The 19,480-nt window shown below is 44.9% G+C and overlaps 1 protein-coding gene across 11 annotated transcripts in view; it reads left to right on the top strand.

Annotated features, from left to right (window-relative positions):
• NRDE2 (NRDE-2, necessary for RNA interference, domain containing) overlaps positions 1–19,480 on the top strand; it is a 71,834-nt gene that overhangs the window by 37,266 nt on the left and 15,088 nt on the right. For all 11 annotated transcript variants that reach the window (XR_010601131.1, XR_006176490.2, XR_010601130.1 and 8 more), the window contains 2 exons: positions 5,953–6,076; positions 13,709–13,881. Coding sequence is in view for 5 of the 11 variants with exons in the window: in XM_005285386.5 (XP_005285443.3) it covers positions 5,953–6,076; positions 13,709–13,881 (297 nt within the window). In the remaining 6 variants the exon portion in view is untranslated. The remainder of the gene's footprint in view (positions 1–5,952; positions 6,077–13,708; positions 13,882–19,480) is intronic.

Raw genomic sequence — 19,480 nt, 5'->3', positions numbered from 1 at the left:
CAAGGAATTCGGAAATGCCTGAAAACGTGCATGACACGATCGCCGAGTCTGACAGTTGGGGTCACAGGGAGCGTAAAACCACCTCTTGGAGTCATTTTCCACCCACTTCTAATGGATTTTGGGTGCTCCACGACCCTTCTTTCTCTTTCTCTTAAATTAACACAGTCCTAGCCTATAAAATTAGCTCTCTCCATCCTTTACGACTTCTGTGGTAAGTATCAGTGATGATCTTGCTGTGTCAGGAGGCGGTGGTGTGAAGGTAGAAGAATCTTCATCAGATATACAGATTGCTGTGTTAGCATCCATGGCACAAATGACCATATTGACTCTTCTGCTTTATTTCCACCAAAGATTACAAACTGTTCTGAGAGTTCCTAGAAACTATATTACAGTTGAACTTATCATAGTGCAGGAAAATAATCAGTGTGACATCCTCTAGAGTTTTTTGATTTATGAAGACCGTTGTAAGAGGAATGTCACTTCCTCTGTATCTATCCAAATGGATAAAATCATTTTTGCAAGTTCATCTAGGCCATAGAGCTCATTCCACCAGAGCAAAAACTAAATCCATGGTTTGTCTCAAATGTTTCTTTACTTGAGCTCTATAGAGCAGCTATGTGGTGTTCCATTCACAAAATACTACTCTTTTGATTTATGTATTGCACAGCTTGTTAATTTCCCAAGACTATGTAGAGGCAACCTGAAAGAAGGAAAAGAGTTTACTTTCTAGTTTTTATAGTTCTTTGAGTGTTACATCTGAATATTTACATTCCCTTCTCGCCTTCCCATTGGAATTCTCTGTATGTCTTTGAAAGCTGATGTTCAGGTGAAGGAAAGGAAGGGGTCGGGGACTGCACCTCCTTATATAATCTCAGGCATCAAATGTTTGGTGCAATGAAAGGGCGCTTGTGCATTTCTCCATGGGTATAGCTTTGCTTTTTCTCAAGAATATGGATATGCAAAGATAGTTTTCCAAGACCTACATTTACTAATAAGTAATCTCTGTTTTCTTCCCACATCACTGTGTTACACCTCCTGATTGTTACTAGTAAATCTAATTTCTGAATGTGGGTTTGGTGTATTTTAATTTCAAGTATATGTCAGGGTGGAACTCACTGGAAGTGTGTGCATGTGCCTCATGTAGACTAGATTGCCACTCAAATTGTTCAATGTCCACTGGGGTAATGCATGCGCTCTATGCCAACCACGAGTGATGACTACAGAAGTCTATCATAGACACCATATTTCACGAATGGGGGGACCCTGAAATAGTCTTGTTTGCCACAGAGGGACATAATCAGATGCTAGAAATTCTACTCCAGAGGAGGTGTAAGCTCAGGTTTGTTGCCTGAAGCCTTTCTTCTTCAGTGGTCTTGAAGACTTCATTCTGTCTTCCTACTGATTTCTCTTGATACTCAGGGTAGTGTCCAAGATCGGGAGGGAAAAGGCTAAGGTTATTCTGATAGCCTCTTGCTGGACAAGAGGGTTTTGGCTATTGGACCTGCTGTAAATGTTTCATGTGATCTCCCATTCATGCAAACATCATATCTCAGAACCAGCGTCAGATCTTGTACCCAGACTTGCAGATGTTTCACCTGACAGCTTGGATGTTGGTTGGTTGAGCACTACTGACAGAGATTGTTCCCTTCAGGTTAAACAAACTCTTATACAAAGTAGGAAGTCCTCCACCAGAAAATGGAAAAATTATCCTAAAAGTGGAAAAGATTTTGTATATGGGCAGCCAAAAAATTTGGGCCCAGTAAAGGCACCAGTACCAAAGATCTTAGATTATATACTACTCCTGGAACAGGTGGGTCCACGTACCAGCAATATCTGCATGTTGCACACCACTACAGTCACACTCAATCTTGTCACACCAAATGATATTGAAGTTTCTCAAGAATTTCCTTCACACTTATCCTCCAGTTAGAGACCTGAAACCCTTGTGGGACTTCAGTGTCATCCTCGTTAAGCTCATGGAGCCCCCTTTTGTACTACTGTCAAAATGTTCCACAACTTACCATCAAGACCCTTTCCTTCTGGTGGCCATCACCTGAGCTCAGAGAGCTCTGAACTCTTATGGATGGATCACCTTACACTTCCTTTATTAAAGACAAGGTGGTGGTGAGACCAAACCTCAAGTTCATCCCTAAGATTTTCTCAGACTTCAAACCTGAACCAGTAAATTACCAATTTTTTCCCTAAAGCTGCTCCCGATGCCAGGAGAGAAGAAACTGTATACCTTGGATGTATCCAGAGTTTTACTGTAGTACTTTAATAGGATCAAGCCATTTTAGCTGTCTTCCTGCCTCTTTGTGGCTATTTGTGGCTCATCCAAAGGCCAAGCCATCTCATCACAAGTGCATTGTGTAATGCATTTTTCACTTGCTATCAGCTGGCTGGTGAGGGTTCCCCTTTGAACATTAAGGCACACTAAACCAGAGCCCAGACTATATCTATCACCTGCTTCAGAAACATTCTGAGATTTGTGAGACTACAACCTGGAGTAACCCACTAATTTTCATGAATCACTGTGCCCTTGACATGGGAGAGCAGTACTCCAGTCACAGTTTGATTCAGCCACTAGTCCACGCTCTCGCCATCCACGGAGGGTGCTGCTTGTCAGTTATTTACAGTTTGGGCCACACTGCCATTTGCTTGAAGAAGGAGGAGGAGAATGGTTACTTATCCTGCAGTAAATCTGTGCTGCTTTGAGATGATGTTATTAGTGTGGGTCCTACAACCCACTCTGCATCCCTGCTTTTTGGAGTCCCCAGCTACCATGGGCTTCAACTTCTGAGGGAACTTAGAGTGAGTTGTTGCCATCTCACCCTTCATGGCCTCATATGGGAGCATGAGGAAGCATAGGGTACATGTGCAGCCACGATGGACATGGCTACTGAAATTTCTAGTCTCATGCACATGAGGCACACATACACCTACAGTGAGATCTACATTGACTACATCATCTCTAAGAACCACAGTTACTGTAGGGTAAGTAATGATTTTTGACAGAGGTAAAGATCTCAAGGGATACAAATGTGCATATATGTTAAGTGGAGGATGAGGAAAAAGATAAGCACAAAAATCAAATAAAACTTAGGGCAAAGATGTTCTTTTTATGCACATTAGGACTGATTTATTCCTTATAGTTGGAATTTTTATAGGGCTAAATTTAAAATATATTGGTAGTGACTGAATTTTTCTTCAAGTATGGCAATGAAACAGAGGCTTAAAAAGGAAATGTCACAAGGATACGTATTTTTTGCTGTTCTTGTGCCTACCATTCCCTTGTTGCCTTTTTCACTAAAGGCTAGATTCTAATTGGATATTCAGCACGTATTGCCACATAACTTAAAACAAAAATCTATGATTGAGCTCCTATATCTGTGCAGCGGCAGAATCTTTGAAAGAGTCCCAGGTGTGACTTTACATTGATATTAGAATCTGGCCATAAACGTAATGGGGTGCACTCACCTCTTGCAAGTGCCCCCTGTCTCAGTGCATGTGCCTGGACACACACTCTCAGTTTATGGTGGGTCTTTGGTGACTCAGCCCTCCGGCCAAGTCACAGTCTGTATGTGAGATAAAAATCAAACCCCTTCAGGGATACAAGTCCAATGGGGGCTTATTGCAGCGCCCTCTGTAAGGTCCCTTTATCTGCAGCCCTAGGTCCTATTGCAGCATCCTGGTTTGAAATGTGTCTCATCCCCTTCTGGGCTCCTTTGAATTGTCCCTGCTCTTCAAGCAGTCCTGGCCCTGATGTGGGGCCACATCCCCCAGGGCTCCCTTCCTGGAGAGTCTTGCCTCTCTAGGCCTTTCTGGCCCCAGCTCTTAGCTGGCCCACTAAGAGAGTTCTGTTCCCTTTCTGGGATGTATCAAAGTCCAGACCACTTTCCCAGTGGCTGGTAAAGGGCACCCGGGCCTGCCCTCAACTCCGCGTCCCAGCCCAGGGACCCTAAAGATAGCAACCATCTGCCAGCTACAGTTCCCTGGGCCACTTCCCTGTGGCTCCAGCACATTCTTCACATTTACCTCAGGGCCTTGTCCTGGTTGAGTGCTAGCAGCCCAGAACTCCTTGTGTTCCCCGTGGCCTCTGCCAGCACTGCTCTGTCTGGGTCCTGTAGCTCCCTCAGCCAGCCAGGCACACTATCCACACTCCACCAGCTCCACCAAGGAACTGATCTCACTCTGGCCCTGCAGCTCCTCTTAGACTAGCCTACTGGGTCCTCATTGGCTGCTTCCCACACAGCCACTCTAGGCTGCTTGGAGGACCTCTCTACTGCCCTTTTCTGGGGCAGGGTGTAGCGGGCTGCAAGGCCTCCAGCAGGGGGCCTCTGGACCTAGTCCACCCTGTCACAGTAAAACTTTCTCATCTCTGCTCACTTTTTCTTGTTTAACAAATGTATTGGCAGGTTGTATCAAGAACGTGCACAAACTATTACAAATTGTATATCTATTTTAAGAAGAAGCACTCTCTCACAAAGTTAGTATATGCACTGTTAGGAGCTGTATAGAAATAGATTCACTGCCACCGAAAGGAAATCATGTTTTTGGGAGGTTCACAAAAAAGAAATCACTTTTGGTTCTATTTTAATAATTAATTAATTAATTAATAATTAATTTAAAAAAAAACCTCAGCAAGAGGCAGTTTTCCCAGGTGAAAAATTTTATTGCTCTTTTGCAATTTTCACATTGAAAAGCTATTTGGTTTGGGTGATGAAATTTCACTCCAGAGTTTCCTCCATCTCTATTACCTAAATCATTTATGGCTTTCTGTGCCATGTAGTAAAGAAAAGCAACATCTATTGAGTTGTGAAATCATAAACTTAATTATTTTAAATTTATAAAATGCAGGCAGTTACACATCTCTGTATATAATACAAAAATACACAATGAAGACCTAAAACAAAACAAACTAACAACTTGCATAGAACACTGTATATTCACATCCTGCTGTCAGACAAAAATCTGGGAAAGGATAGACTCTGCCTCATTTCTAAAGTTGTGTTGGTACCGGGCATCTTTTTTTTTTTTTTTTTAAGTTCCCACCTTTGCTAACACCAATTTAGCTCATATGGTGTTAGCACCTTAGGAGCCCTGGTTTAGGCAGACTGCCACTCATGTTTTAAGCACTGTCCTTTAATCCTGTCAGCTGACATGGTTTATTAAAACACCAACGGCTCATCTGTACTTGGATTTGCATCTTTACAGTAGTCTGTTAGCAATGGTGGGAATTTCTTGTAAAATTTTTCCTAGTGTACATTAAGGTCTGACTGTCAATTCTAATACCTTGTTCAATTTCTTCTTCATCTTACCACGTCATATATTGTAGAACATAATCAGGCTTGTGATCTGCTATTTATATTTTTATATATTTATTTATAATGTATAAATATGTATATTTTTATATATTTCTGCTTTAAGTATAGCTACATGGTGTTCTGGTGCCCATAACTATTTTTGTACTTATTGATTTGGTACCACAATAAGAACGTTGAGTTGTGATGCAGAATTATATGAAATTAGATGCACTATTTCTGATCAGTTTTCAGCATCCCATTCAACAATGTACTGAAATAGCTCAGTGACCCATTTAGTATTTATTTCTAGAGTAGTTATCCCCACACAAACGTCTCACAGGTGCTTGTATGGCCAGAGGTGGATGATGAGTAGCTACTGTCCTGCTTCCACTATTGACGTGATTTCTAGGAGCCTCATTGCCCATGTTGTATGCAGCAGCGAGCCTGCTCATCCATGTAAAAAGTATTTCTTTAAAACTTTTTTTAAAACTTACCTATATGTCTGTGTTACTTTCTTTCTACTGTGTGCTAATTTAGTTATTCCTTTTTTTATTAGTGATAGCTTGACAGGATGGGACTGCTAAGTCATTTTTAAATGTGGCTACAATGTTGAAAATGATATGTAGTATGTTTCTTGCCACAACAATAGGTGGAGTTCTTTGAACCGTTTTGGGATAGTGGAGAGCCTCGGTTTGGAGAAAAAGGAGCAAAAGGCTGGAAATCATGGATGCATCAGCAAGAAAAGGGAGGCTGGATTATCATCAATAAACCTGGTAAAACTGTACCCTTTCATACATTTGTTTTTGACAAGCTTTTTCTTTGCTTTCTCCTATTTATTAACTCATAAAGGCTTCTGGTTTTACTCCTAGCCTGAGATCACTGAGAGTTACCATAACGATCTATATGTCAAAAATTAATTAAGCTACATGGGCTGAGGGAAATATACTGTAGTTTTCTTCATGTGCCTTTGCATGTTACAGGCTATTCCCAGACAAAAAGCTTCACTAAGATAGAGGTAAAGTTGAAAATATATTGCCCTTTAAAAAAAATAGAGATTTATTTTAAATTAGAACAACCTAAAACTAGAAACTCCAGTTTATATTCCATTTCCAACCTCCATGTCATTCCTGCATCCTAATACACTTTCCATGATCTACCTATAAGTTGGAGAGCCTTACCAGTTACTGCACTCAAATTAAGTCTACTTTGGTGCACATATGAACTCCAACAATTTGCTCTTCAGTCTTATATTATGTGTAAGGTTAAGATTTTGTCAGTTTTTTTTAGTAAAAGTCAGACAGGTTGCAGGCAATAAACAAAAATTCACAGGAGCTGTGACCTGTGCAAGACTCTTACTAAAAATAATGGGGTGGGGCGAGGGCTGCAATGGGAAGGGGAAGGAATGACAGCTGGAGCCCAGGCCGAAGCCATGGGGCAGAAGCATACAGAAACAGCTCCAGCCCCAGCCCCGACAGAGCTGGGACTGAGGGTCAGCGGTACACAGCCCTGGCTCCCGCGCTGATGGGAAGCTGTGGGGCGCACAGCCCCAGCCGCAGCTGCGTGGGTGGGGGCACAGCCAAGGCTCCTGTTGTAGCTGCGAGGCGCGTGTGAAGCCCTGACTCTGGCTGAAGCCACGGGTCTGGGGGGTGCACAACCCCAGCTTCTGCTGCAGTTGTGAGGGTGGAGCACCGCCTCAGTTCTAGCAAAGCTGTGGGTCAGGGTTGTACGTCCCCGGCTCCAGCCGGAGTTGCCCGTCGGGGGTGCACAGACCCAGCTCCATCCCCGCTGCTGCCAGCTGAAGCAAAGCCATTGAGGTCCAGTAAAATCACAGAATCCATGACTTCCCTAACCTCTGTGACTAAATCATATCCTTAAATATGTGTAACATAACCTGCATTGCCCATCCCAGTCAGTATCGGGTATAGGGGTCTCATTCAGATATGAAGACAGTGGCAAGGTTTATCCTTAGAATTTGAGCATGTGGATTTGGTGCCTGGTAGTGTTTGATATTTGAAAAATGGTTCTTTGGTGTTCATTTTAACTATGTTGTAAATCCCACTATTTCTTGACCATTTTTATATGTTTATTTGATATGGCAGGCCTAGCCCAGAGGCAAGGAAGTCAGACGTGCAATGTCCCTCCTGCCTTGAATTAGAAACCATCTCCTTGTCTTGGGCTGTGATGATTCATTGCTGTAGTAGCTGCCACCTCCATTTCATAGAATCATAAAATATCAGGGTTGGAAGGGACCTCAGGAGGTCATCTAGTCCAACCCCTGCTCAAAGCAGGACCAATCCCCAGCTAAATCATCCCAGCCAGGGCTTTGTCAAGCCTGACCTTAAAAACCTCTAAGGAAGGAGATTCCACCACCTCCTTAGGTAACCCATTCTAGTACTTCACCATCCTCCTAGTGAAAAAGTTTTTCCTAATATCCAACCTAAACCTCCCCCACTGCAACTTGAGACCATTACTCCTTGTTTTGTCTTCTGGTACCACTGAGAACAGTCTAGATATATCCTCTTTGGAACCCCCTTTCAGGTAGTTGAAAGCAGCTATCAAATCCCCCCTCAGTCTTCTCTTCTGCAGAAGAAACAATCCCAGTTCCCTCAGCCTCTCCTCGTAAGTCGTGTGCTCCAGCCCCCTAAACATTTTTGTTGCCCTCCGCTGGACTCTCTCCAATTTTTCCACGTCCTTCTTGTAGTGTGGGGCCCAAAACTGGATACAGTACTCCAGATGAGGCCTCGCCAATGTCGAATAAAGGGGAATGATCACGTCCCTCGATCTGCTGGCAATGCCCCAATTTATACAGCCCAAAATGCCGTTAGCTTTCTTGGCAACAAGGGTACGCTGTTGACTCAGATCCAGTTTCTTGTCCACTGTAACCTGTAGGTCCTTTTCTGCGGAACTGCTGCCTAGCCATTCGGTCCCTAGGCTGTAGCAGTGCATGGGATTCTTCCGTCCTAAGTGCAGGACTATGCACTTGTTCTTGTTGAACCTCATCAGATTTCTTTTGACCCAGTCCTCTAATTTGTCTGGGTCCCTTTGTATCCTATCCCTACCCTCCAGCATATCTACCACTCCTCCCAGTTTAGTGTTATCTACAAACTTGCTGAGGATGCAGTCCACGCCATCCTCCAGATCATTAATGATGGTATTGAGCAAAACCAGCCCCAGGATCGACCCCTTGGGGCACTCCACAGGATACCGGCTGCCAACTAGACATGGAGCCGTGATCACTACCCGTTGAGCCCGATGATCTAGCCGGCTTTCTGTCTACCTTAAAGTCCATTCATCCAGCCCATACTTCTTTAACTTGCTGGCAAGAATACTGTAGGAGACCGTATCAAAAGCTTTGCTAAAGTCAAGGAATATCACATCCACTGCTTTCCCCTCGTCCACAGAGCCAGTTATTTCGTCATAGAAGGCAATTAGGTTAGTCAGGCATGACTTGCCCTTGGTGAATCCATGCTGACTGTTCCTGATCACTTTCCTCTCCTATAAGTGCTTCAGAATTGATTCCTTGAGGACCTGCTCCATGATTTTTCCAGGGACTGAGGTGAGGCTGACTGGCCTGTAGTTCCCCGGATACTCCTCCTTCCCTTTTTTAAAGATGGGCACTACATTAGCCTTTTTCCAGTCATCTGGGACCTCCCCCGATCGCCATGATTTTTCAAAGATTATGGCCAATGGCTCTGCAATCACATCCGCCAACTCCTTTAGCACCCTTGGATGCAGGCCCCATGGACTTGTGCATGTCCAGCTTTTCTAAATAGTCCTGAACCACCTCTTTCTCCACAGAGGGCTGGTCACCTCCTCCCCATGCTGTGCTGCCCAGTGCAGTAGTCTGGGAGCTGACCTTGTTCGTGAAGACAGAGGCAAAAAAAGCAATGAGTACATAGCTTTTTCCACATCCTCTCACTGGGTTGCCTCCCTCATTCAGTAAGGGGCCCACACTTTCCTTGACTTTCTTCTTGTTGCTAACATACCTGAAGAAACCCTTCTTGTTACTCTTAACATCCCTTGCTAGCTGCAACTCCAAGTGTGATTTGGCCTTCCTGATTTCACTCCTGCATGCCTGAGCAATATTTTTGTACTCCTCCCTGGTCATTTGTCCAGTCTTCCACTTCTTGTAAACTTCTTTTCTGTGTTTAAGATCAGCAAGTATTTCACTGTTTAGCCAAGCTGGTCACCTGCCATATTTACTATTCTTTCTACACATCGGGATGGTTTGTTCCTGCAACCTCAATAAGGATTCTTTAAAATAGAGCCCGCTCTCCTGGACTCCTTTCCCCCTCATGACTAACAGAAGTATTGGGAGCATAAGCTTTCGTGGGTAAGAACCTCACTTCTTCAGATGCAAGTAATGGAAATTTCCAGAGGCAGGTATAAATCAGTATGGAGATAACGAGGTTAGTTCAGTCAGGGAGGGTGAGGTGCTCTGCTAGCAGTTGAGGTGTGAACACCAAGGGAGGAGAAATTGCTTCTGTAGTTGGATAGCCATTCACAGTCTTTGTTTAGTCCTGATCTGATGGTGTCAAATTTGCAAATGAACTGAAGCTCAGCAGTTTCTCTTTGGAGTCTGGTCCTGAAGTTTTTTTGCTGTAAGATGTCTACCTTTACATCTGCTAGTGTGTGGCCAGGGAGGTTGAAGTGTTCTCCTACAGGTTTTTGTATATTGTCATTCCTGATATCTGACTTGTGTCCATTTATCCTCTTGCATAGTGACTGTCCAGTTTGGCCACTGTACATAGCAGAGGGGCATTGCTGGCACATGATGGCATATATAACATTGGTGGACGTGCCGTTGTCATCTTGTCCTGCTACAAGACAGGCCCAAAAAAGAAACCAACAGAACTCTACTGGCCATCACCTACAGTCCTCAGCTTAAACCTCTCCAACGCATCATCAGTGATCTACAACCCATCCTGGACAATGATCCCTTACTTTCACAGACCTTGGGAGGCAGGCCAGTCCTCGCCCACAGACAACCCCCCCAACCTTAAGCATATTCTCACCAGCAATCACGCACCGCACCATAACAACTCTAACTCAAGAACCAACCCATGCAACAAACCTCGATGCCAACTCTGCCCACATATCTACACCAGCAACACCATCACAGAACCTAACCAGATCAGCTACAACATCATCGGCTCATTCACCTGCACGTCCACCAATGTTATATATGCCATCATGTGCCAGCAATGCCTCTCTATGTACATTGGCCAAACTGGACAGTCACTACGCAAGAGGATAAATGGACACAAGTCAGATATCAGGAATGGCAATATACAAAAACCTGTAGGAAAACACTTCATCCTCCCTGTCCCCTACGCTTTAGAAAAACTTCCTGCATTGTCTGTGCACCACTGTATTGCTCTCCCAGATCTAGTAACTTCTGTTAGTTGCCGGAAGAAAGCCTCGTCCACCTCAGCCCCCTGGTCTGGTGGTCTATAGCAGACTCCCACCACGACATCAGCCTTGATGCTCGCACTTCTAAACTTAATCCAGAGACTCGGAGGTTTTTTTGCAGTTTCATACTGGAGCTCTGAATCAGTCATACTGCTCTCTTACATACAATGCAACTCCCCCCTTTCTGTCCTGCCTGTCCTTCCTGAACAGTTTATATCCATCCATGACAGTACTCCAGTCATGTGAGTTATCCCACCAAGTCTCTGTTATTCCAATCTCATCATAATTTCCTTGACTGTGCCAGGACTTCCAGTTCTCCCTGCTTGTTTTCCAGGCTTCTTGCATTTGTGTATAGGCACTTAAGATAACTCGCTGATAGTCCTGCTTTCTCAGTATGAGGCAGGAGCCCTCCCCTGTTGTGCTCTCCTGCTCATGCTTCTTCCCGGTATCCCACTTCCCCACTTACCTCAGGGCTTTGGTGTCCTTCCTCCTTCATTTAGTTAAGTGCTGTAGGGATTTTAAATCCCAAAGCACTTGTCTCATGTGTTTTTGTTATGTTGCTCATGGAAAAATGGATTCCATGATTGTCCATCTTTCCTTGAAAACGGCCCCTCCCCCATTTTTCCAGCCCATCGTTCAAGGGAGAGGGATGTGAATATTCAGCTGACACCCACCTGTATCTGCATGGGTTAAAGATACTATCCTTATGAGCCCCTTTGAATATATGTGAGCGAAATTTTCTTCTGGAGCAGAATCGTAGTAGCACTGATCCTGGTAGTACTTTCCAGCTTAAATGTTACGATTCTGTTGGCTTCCCCTTGCCTCACTAGGGGTTATTGTCTGTGATGCTACTTCTGGAAGGAGGCATTGTCTCCACAGTCAAACATCTCTCACACAGCAGTATAGTAGAGCCTTGCCTCCCTCTTCATGTGGGGCAGATAGATTGGATCATTTTGCCCTGGGACGACCCCACCCCCTTTGTTCAGCAGTGCCTGCTGGAGACCTTTCACCTTGCTGTTGTCCGAGGTATGAAACAATGGTGACTTAGAAGACTAAGGCCTTGGCTACGCTTGCAGCTGTACAGCGCTGTGAGTTAAACCTGACTTCGTACAGCTGAGTAGGGAAAGCGCTGCAGTCTGTCCACACTGCCAGCTGCCAGCGCACTGTCGTGGCCACATTTGCAGCATTTGCAGCGTTCAAGTGGCTGCTATGTGCTTTTCAAAAGGAGGGGGTGGGGTGGAGTGTGACAGGGAGCGTGGGGGGGGGGGGGGGAGAGTGGATTTTTGGAGTGCCGACACTGTGTCAGCACCCTGCCTTGCAAGTTCCGAACCCCCTTCCTCCTCCACCCCCTCTCACTCACTGAAAGCAAACAGCAACTGTTCATTTTGTTTCCTCACAGACCAGATAAGCAGCCGCTCGCGGAAACGGACCTCCCCCCCCTCCCCCCCACGCCGCCTCTCTCTTCAAGCAAACGTTAGCTGTGGGCGTTCCAAAGGGAGCCCCCCTGCCTGCCTCTACTCATTCACAGCAAACAGTAGCTGTGTTTGTTTTTTCGATAAGCAGCTCCCGGAGCCACGGGAGTTCACAACAAAACAAAGAGAGGCATCACAACAAAACAAGGAGAGGAACCTTCACTTAAAACTATTATGGGGAGTTTCCGGAGGTCAATCACTGCGTAATAAGGTTACTCCCCGTTTACACTGGAGCACCAGCGTCTCAGCCACTCCACACCAGCTGTTAATCCTCTCGGGGAGATGGAGTACCTGCAGCGCTGTAGCCACGGAGATACAGCGCTGTAAGTGCCTTGCCAGTGTGGATGGGGAGTGAGTTACAGCGCTGTAGGCGGCTTTAGTTAGGGTTACCATATTTTGAGCCTCCAAAAGGAGGACACTCCATGGGGCCCCGCCCATGCCCCCGCCCCAATTCCGCCCCTTCCCCAAAGTCTCCGTCCCCTCCCCTGCTTCCCGCGAACATTTGATTCGCGGGAAGCCTGAAGCAGGTAAGGGGGGTGTGGGGGGAGGAGGCACGGCCCAGTCTGGCCCCCCCCGCGTCTCCAGCCTGGGTCGGCTCGGGCCCTGGGGTGCTGGCCCCGGGCCCGGCCCCCGGCCGAGCACCCCCAGCCCGCTCGGCACCCCCGGCATGGCCGGCGCTTGGCGCCCCCAGCCCCTGGCACGGCCGGCCCCGCATGTCCCGATTTTCCCGGACATGTCCGGCTTTTGGGGATTTCCCCCCGGACAGGGATTTGGAGCCCAAAAAGCTGGACATGTCCGGGAAAATCCGGACGTATGGTAACCCTACTTTAGTGCGCTGTAACTCTCAAGTGTAGCCAAGGCTTAAGGGAGTGCTGCTGTTTCTCATGAAAGAGCTGGTTGAAGTGGAGAGTATAGGTTCAAGGAGAGAGTACAGGGACTGAAGGTCTCATCATTACCTGTTTTATCTGAAGTGTGGGGGAGAGAGTTGAGTTTCAGTCAATGCTAGATGACAGGAACAAGAGCTTAGAGTTGGTGCTACAGTAGTTTTGTGAGGGTGGGCTGGAGGAATGGCAATTTTCCTCTAAAAACTGCAGCTAACCCCATGGTTTTGAAAAATCTCCCCTGCAATCCTAGTGTTAGGTTACACATTTTTCCAAACGGAATTGAAATCACAGGTTAAAAAAAAAAAAAAGCTTTTAACCATCTAAAATCCTGCTGTACGTTATAAAACTAGTCTGATTCTAATACTTGGATTTTAGGTTCAGTGAATATTTTTAATCTGAGAAGTATTTAATTGCATTGGCAAGATCTAATGCATGTAAAATTAAACAGTCATTGAAAATATCAGTTAGTTTAAAACAATGATACCAATTTTAATTTGTAATGTTTAATTCCATAGTAATACTTTGCATACAGCTAGTGCTTTTCATTTTTAAAACACTTTCTGTACATATGAAGTAAGTTTTTGGATGGGTGACTTAAAATTTTAGTGTCTGGGTTTTTTGTTTGTTTATTTTGTAGATGAGGATGAGGAAGATGTAGATGAAGATCAAGAAATAAAGGATAAAACTCTACCTAAATGGCAAATTTGGCTGGACATTGAATGTTCCCGTGAAACAAGGCATTGGCTGCCTTGGCGACCTGACAAAACTAAAAAGCAGACTGAAGAAGATTGTGAAGACCCAGAGAGACAGGTCATTGTGATATATAAGAGTGTGTCCGTGTGTGTGATTTCTTTACATTTAAGTTAATCTGTCAAGGACTCCATGCATAATTGTTTTAAACAACAAATAATTTTGGAAGGTCTTGGATATCTCTAGGGCAGTGGTTCTGAAAAATTTTTTTTTTTTACTTGGGTGGGACTGAAAATTCACCAGTGGTTTCTTGCTGGGAGCCATGAAGTCCCTCCCAAAACCGACTGATGGGCTTGAGGTAAGATTGTTCCAGGGAGTGAGGAGGTACTGGTTGGTGAGGGTAGGCTGATGGGGCTCATGGAGATCAGATATTATGTTGCGGGGAGGGAAGTTCCCGGAAGGAAGTGGAAGACTAGTGGAACTAGGAAACGGCATGGGGGTTGAGGTGATGCTTCTCCCTTTTATTGTTTAGCTCCAGAACTATGCTACTTCACAAAGCTGGAGCTATCTTGTTGGCACCAAAGCCTATCGGACATACTGCTTCACCTCCCCTGGAGCTGAGCATAGTGCAGGCATCGAGAAGGGAGGAGCTGCTGTGGGTTAGGGGTGGGGGTGGAATGTGCTGCTCCTTCTCTCCTCAGACTGTCTCTGGGTCCTAGCTACTGCAAGGTTTGGCTGGATTTTTTTTTTATTGTGCCCTACAGTTTGAAAAACTCTGCCCTAGGGATTGGTAGTGGGAGCCTTTGACCTGTAGGTCATTGGTTTATATCCAACCTATGTCAGTGGTGAGTGATAGCTCTGTGGTGGCATTTCAGAAGTGTGGTGGTGTTCCCAGTCCAATCCTTTTGCAGACAAGTTCTTGTTCATAAAATCACGACCATGCTTGAACTGTCCCTACAGTTTTATAAGTCAAGGCTTGAAAAACTTACCAGACCTCAAACCATAATCTCTATAGTCAAGGTGTTGCCCTGGATTTGAGGGTTGTGTGTACCCCAGAATGTGATCAAGCTAATTGCAACCATATTATGTTCATTCAGCCACCATGAATTAATGAAATAGAACACCACATAGTTAAGGGTTAGTTTGTAGACTGGCTTTCAGAAGCAAGGTCAAAACTACTGGCAGTTTTGCTAATCCGAATGCGAGGAGGGGAGAGGAAAATAAACAACTGAGACTGAAAACCTTGGTGGAAGGAAGACCTTGAGTCTGGACACCTCTGATATTAGAAAGTTTGTTGAAAGTTAGGAAAAGTAATGATCTAATAGGGGTCATCATGACATATGTGTTTTATAGAAGTTAGTTATAAAAAGTCTAGATAATAGAGTGTACTTTGGAGCAGTCCTCTGAAGCCATCTTGAGAGACTTTTTTCCGGACACCTTTTCTCCCCATTGGGTGAGCAACTGGCAACTGCAAACCTGCTGTTAATTACTCAATACTATTCCAGATAATAAGTAAATATCTGGGATGTGCTAAACCTATTGCTTATGTCTGTGTGTGCTTAAATCTAATAAACTGCAGTTTTAGATAGCGCACGCTTACTTTCATTAATCTTATCAGATGGAATTGCTGTGTTCCTGTTGATCTATTCCTGACACCGCCTGGGGTGAAATAGTTAAGGTGCCCCTGCTGTGGGTTCTGAAAACTTCCTAACCAAGGAAGTTGCAAAAGACAAGGATGGGAGGGGGGGACGCGCTTCTCAGCAAGATCTAGAGGCCATACTCTGCTTATGAGCCCAGTACCCTTGTCATTTCACGTGCTTGAAAGGAAGAAGGTGCTGAGACTTCTACCCCTGCTTGAAGGCTTCCACCTTTATAGTAACCTCTCGCTAGTAGGTGTCGTACAAATTTTAAACTTCTACTGCTGTAGCTGCTCTAAGGGAAAAGGAATTTCTTCAAATTATCCTCACTATTGTTTCTTCATGTCAGGAGATTTTTGTCAGCAGTGTCTGTGGTTCCATGCCTGCTCCCTACATATCCTCTTGCTCTGATATGAGAGTATATAGGAAGGGGCGGATGCTCTGCCACTGCAGTTCCTTCTCAACCACCTGTGGCTTGAGACGGAGCGTCATTGTGTCTGCTAGCCTGCTGACCCAGTTTGCTGACCTCTTTTTTTTCTTTATTTCATCATTTTCTTGTTTTAATTTAGCACAGCTTTGTGCTTTTTTGGGAGCGTGGGGGGTGTCTTTGTCTCTCAGTATTCTTTTGCCTGTTCCACTCAGCTCCTCTCCTTCCATGGCCTTTCTTCATAGATTATGCCAAAGATCCTGGGCTTCAAACCTTGCCAGACCTGCCACAGGCCCTTCCCTGTCAGCAAGGGGCATTCCAGCTGCCTTGAAGAGGCGCATGTCCCCTCCAAGTGTAGCATCTGATCAGCAGCATATCCAGAAAGCTGAAGGCGAATTGATTGAAACAACTTCTTATAGAATATTCCCTGAGACTTGCAGGGTCTGAGTCCCTCCTATTGTTCAACTGCCTCAACTGCTCAGAATGCTCCAGTGGCTGCCCAAGCCTCTGCTCGATAACCAAAGACCTGGGAGGGGAGCCTTCAGAGTCTTCAAGAACATCTGAAAAGAAGAGACCCCATTTCCCTGAGAAAGATACCAAGATAAGGGAGAAAGTCACCCTCTAACTAGGGAACAAGGAGACTTCATGTCCCAGTATAGGTACCATTAAGGCTTTTCCCTCCTCTGGTACTGAAATCCCAGTACAGTTTCATAATGCGTACTGAGAAGCCTTGTGCAGTACCAGTGTTGGTACCAGAATGGGAGGCTTCTAAACAAAAGGATTCGTCGAAGACTCAGGATGATGACTGAGTCCTGAGTCTTGGTGTCAGTGTGCTCAGGTCATGAGAGAGAGCACATGGACCGTACTTCGCTCCCATTCCAGGTATCTCTCGATATGATGACTCCCGAAACACAGTACCCAGATTCTCTGGTACCATCCAGGATCCTCTTTCATGAAGACCTTCGAATCCTGGAAGAACCCAAATCACCTCTGCTGAGGGCTACTGAGAGGATTTTCCCGCGCGTATTGACATTACCATCTGGTACTATACCACCGCACCCTTCTATGAAGGCTCGGCTGTCATTACTGATGCGGTTGCCTGTCCTTCCTTGACTCAAAGTACTGACACCTGTTGCTCATCCACTGGACATGGGTAAGGACACTTTCTGGACTCAGATGTGTTTGTCCAGAATTCCACCACCTTCTCTTTCCACCCTTCCTCCCTTGAAGTGCACCTTGAGGTCTCACCAAGAACACTGGCACCTGTGGATCCTCTGGAGACTTGGGAGAAGGGTCGGAAACTGGGGGGAACATGGACCATTATAGCAGGGATAAAGGAGAGACAAGAGAGAACATAGGGGGAAAATCAGATCAGTATCTTAGATGTCTATATACTAATGTGAGAAGTATGGGGAATAAGCAGGAAGAACTGGAAAAGCTAGTTAATAAACGCAACTATGACATAGTTGGTATCACAGAGACTTGGTGGGAATATTGGTATAGAAAGGTACAGCTTACTCAGGAAGGACAGACAGGGAAAACAAGGAGGAGGTGTTGCTTTTGATATCAAAAATGTATGCACTTGGACTGAGATTGAGATGAAAATAGGAGACAGACTTGTTGAAAGTTTCTGGGTAAAGATAAAAGGAGTAAAAACAAGTGTCATGTCATGGTAGGGATCTACTACAGACCACTTAACCAGGAAGAGAAGGTGAATGAGGCTTAGTTTATTTAAAAAAAAAAAAAATCATCCAAAGCACAGGACTTGGTGGTGATGGGGGACTTCAGCTAGCCAAACATCTGTTGGGAAAATAACACAGCAAAGCACAGATTTCCAACAAGTTCTTGGAATGTATTTGTCATAACTATAAAGGGAAGGGTAACAACCCTCTTGTGTACAATACTATAAAATCCCTCCTGGCCAGAGACACCAAAATCCTTTTACCTGTAAAGGGTTAAGAAGCTCAGGTAACCTGTCTGACACCTGACCCAAAGGACCAATAAGGGGACAAGATACTTTCAAATCTTGGTGGGGGGAAGTCTTTTGTTTGTGCTCTTTGTTTTGGGGTTGTTCACTCTAGGAACTAAGAGGGACTGGACATTAATCCATGCTCTCCAAATCTTTCTGAACAAGTCTCTCATATTTCAAACTTGTAAGTAACAGCCAGGCAAGGCGTGTTAGGTTTATCTTTGTTTTCTCAACTTGTAAATGTTCCTTTTTGCTAGAGGGTTTACCTCTTTTTGCTAGAGGGTTTACCTCTGTTTGCTGTAACTTTGAACCTAAGGTTAGAGGGGGTTCCTCTGGGCTCTTTAAATCTAATTACCCTGTAAAGTTATTTTCCTTCCTGATTTTACAAAGATGATTTTTTACCTTTCTTTCTTTAATTAAAAGCCTTCTTTTTAAGAACCTGATTGATTTTTCCTTGTTTTAAGATCCAGGGGGATTGGATCTGGACTCACTAGGAATTGGTGGGGGAAAGGAGGGGGAATGGTTAATTTCTCCTTGTTTTAAGATCCAAGGGTTTGGATCGGTGTTCACCAGGAAATTGGTGGAGAAGTCTCTCAAGGCAACCCAGGGAAGGGAGTTAGTACTTGGGAGTGGTGGCAGCAAAACTAGATCTAAGCTGGTAATTCAGTTTGGAGGTTCACATGCAGGTCCCCATATCTGTACTCTAAACTTCAGAGTGGGGAAGGAATCTTGACAGTATTGGAGACCATTTTTTATTCTGGAAGGTGGAGAAAGCCACTAGGGGAGAGGCTCTTCTATTTGTCAAAATCAAATCTAGGGAAGAGCTGGTTGAGAATTTGGAAGTGGAAGGCAGCGTGGATGAAAGTGATCATGAAATGATACAGTTCATGATTCTAAGGAATGGTAGGAGGGAAGACAGCACAATAAAGACCATGTTCCTGTGTTAGTGTAGGGAGTGTCCTGAGTAGATGGTGCAGTTTCTTAGTGTATTCCTCAGTGGGATCTGAGGAAAGTGGCCTGTAGAATTTGGTATTGGAGAGTTGTCTGGCAGCCTCCTTCTGGTAGTCAGATCTGTCCATGATGACAACAGCACCTCCTTTATCAGCCTCTTTGATGATAATGTCAGGGTGGTTTCTGAGGCTGTGGATGGCATTGCGTTCTGCACGACTTAGGTTATGAGGCAAGCGATGTTGTCTTTCCACAATTTCTGCCTGTGCACATTGGCGGAAGCATTCTATGTATAGGTCCAGACTGTCATTTCGACCCTCAGGAGGAGTCCACGTGGAGTTCTTCTTCTGTGTTGTTGGTGGGAGGGTATCTGTGTATCAGTGCGCTGTTCAGTGTTATCCTGAAAGTATTCTTTGAGTCGGAGGCGGCGAAAGTAGGCTTCCAGATCACTGCATAACTGTATCATGTTCGTGGGGGTGCTGGGGCAAAAAGAGAGTCCCAGTTTACAGATTCAGACTAACACAGCTACCCCTCTGATACTTAATAAAGACCATGTATTTCAAGAAGGCAGACTTTAGCAAATTCAGGGGGTTGGTAGGTAAGTTCCCTTGGGAAGCAAGTCTAAAGGAAAAACAGTTAGAGAAAGTTGTCTCTTTGAAAAACTGCCATTACTATCCCACTACATAGGAAAGATAGGAAGTATGGGTGCTCCACTACCCACTCTCCTTCCCCTCTGCT

This window comes from Chrysemys picta, chromosome 4 (assembly GCF_011386835.1).
Source record: "Chrysemys picta bellii isolate R12L10 chromosome 4, ASM1138683v2, whole genome shotgun sequence".
In the NCBI taxonomy this organism is placed as follows: domain Eukaryota; kingdom Metazoa; phylum Chordata; order Testudines; family Emydidae; genus Chrysemys; species Chrysemys picta.
This window is presented reverse-complemented; position numbering and strand designations above follow the sequence as displayed.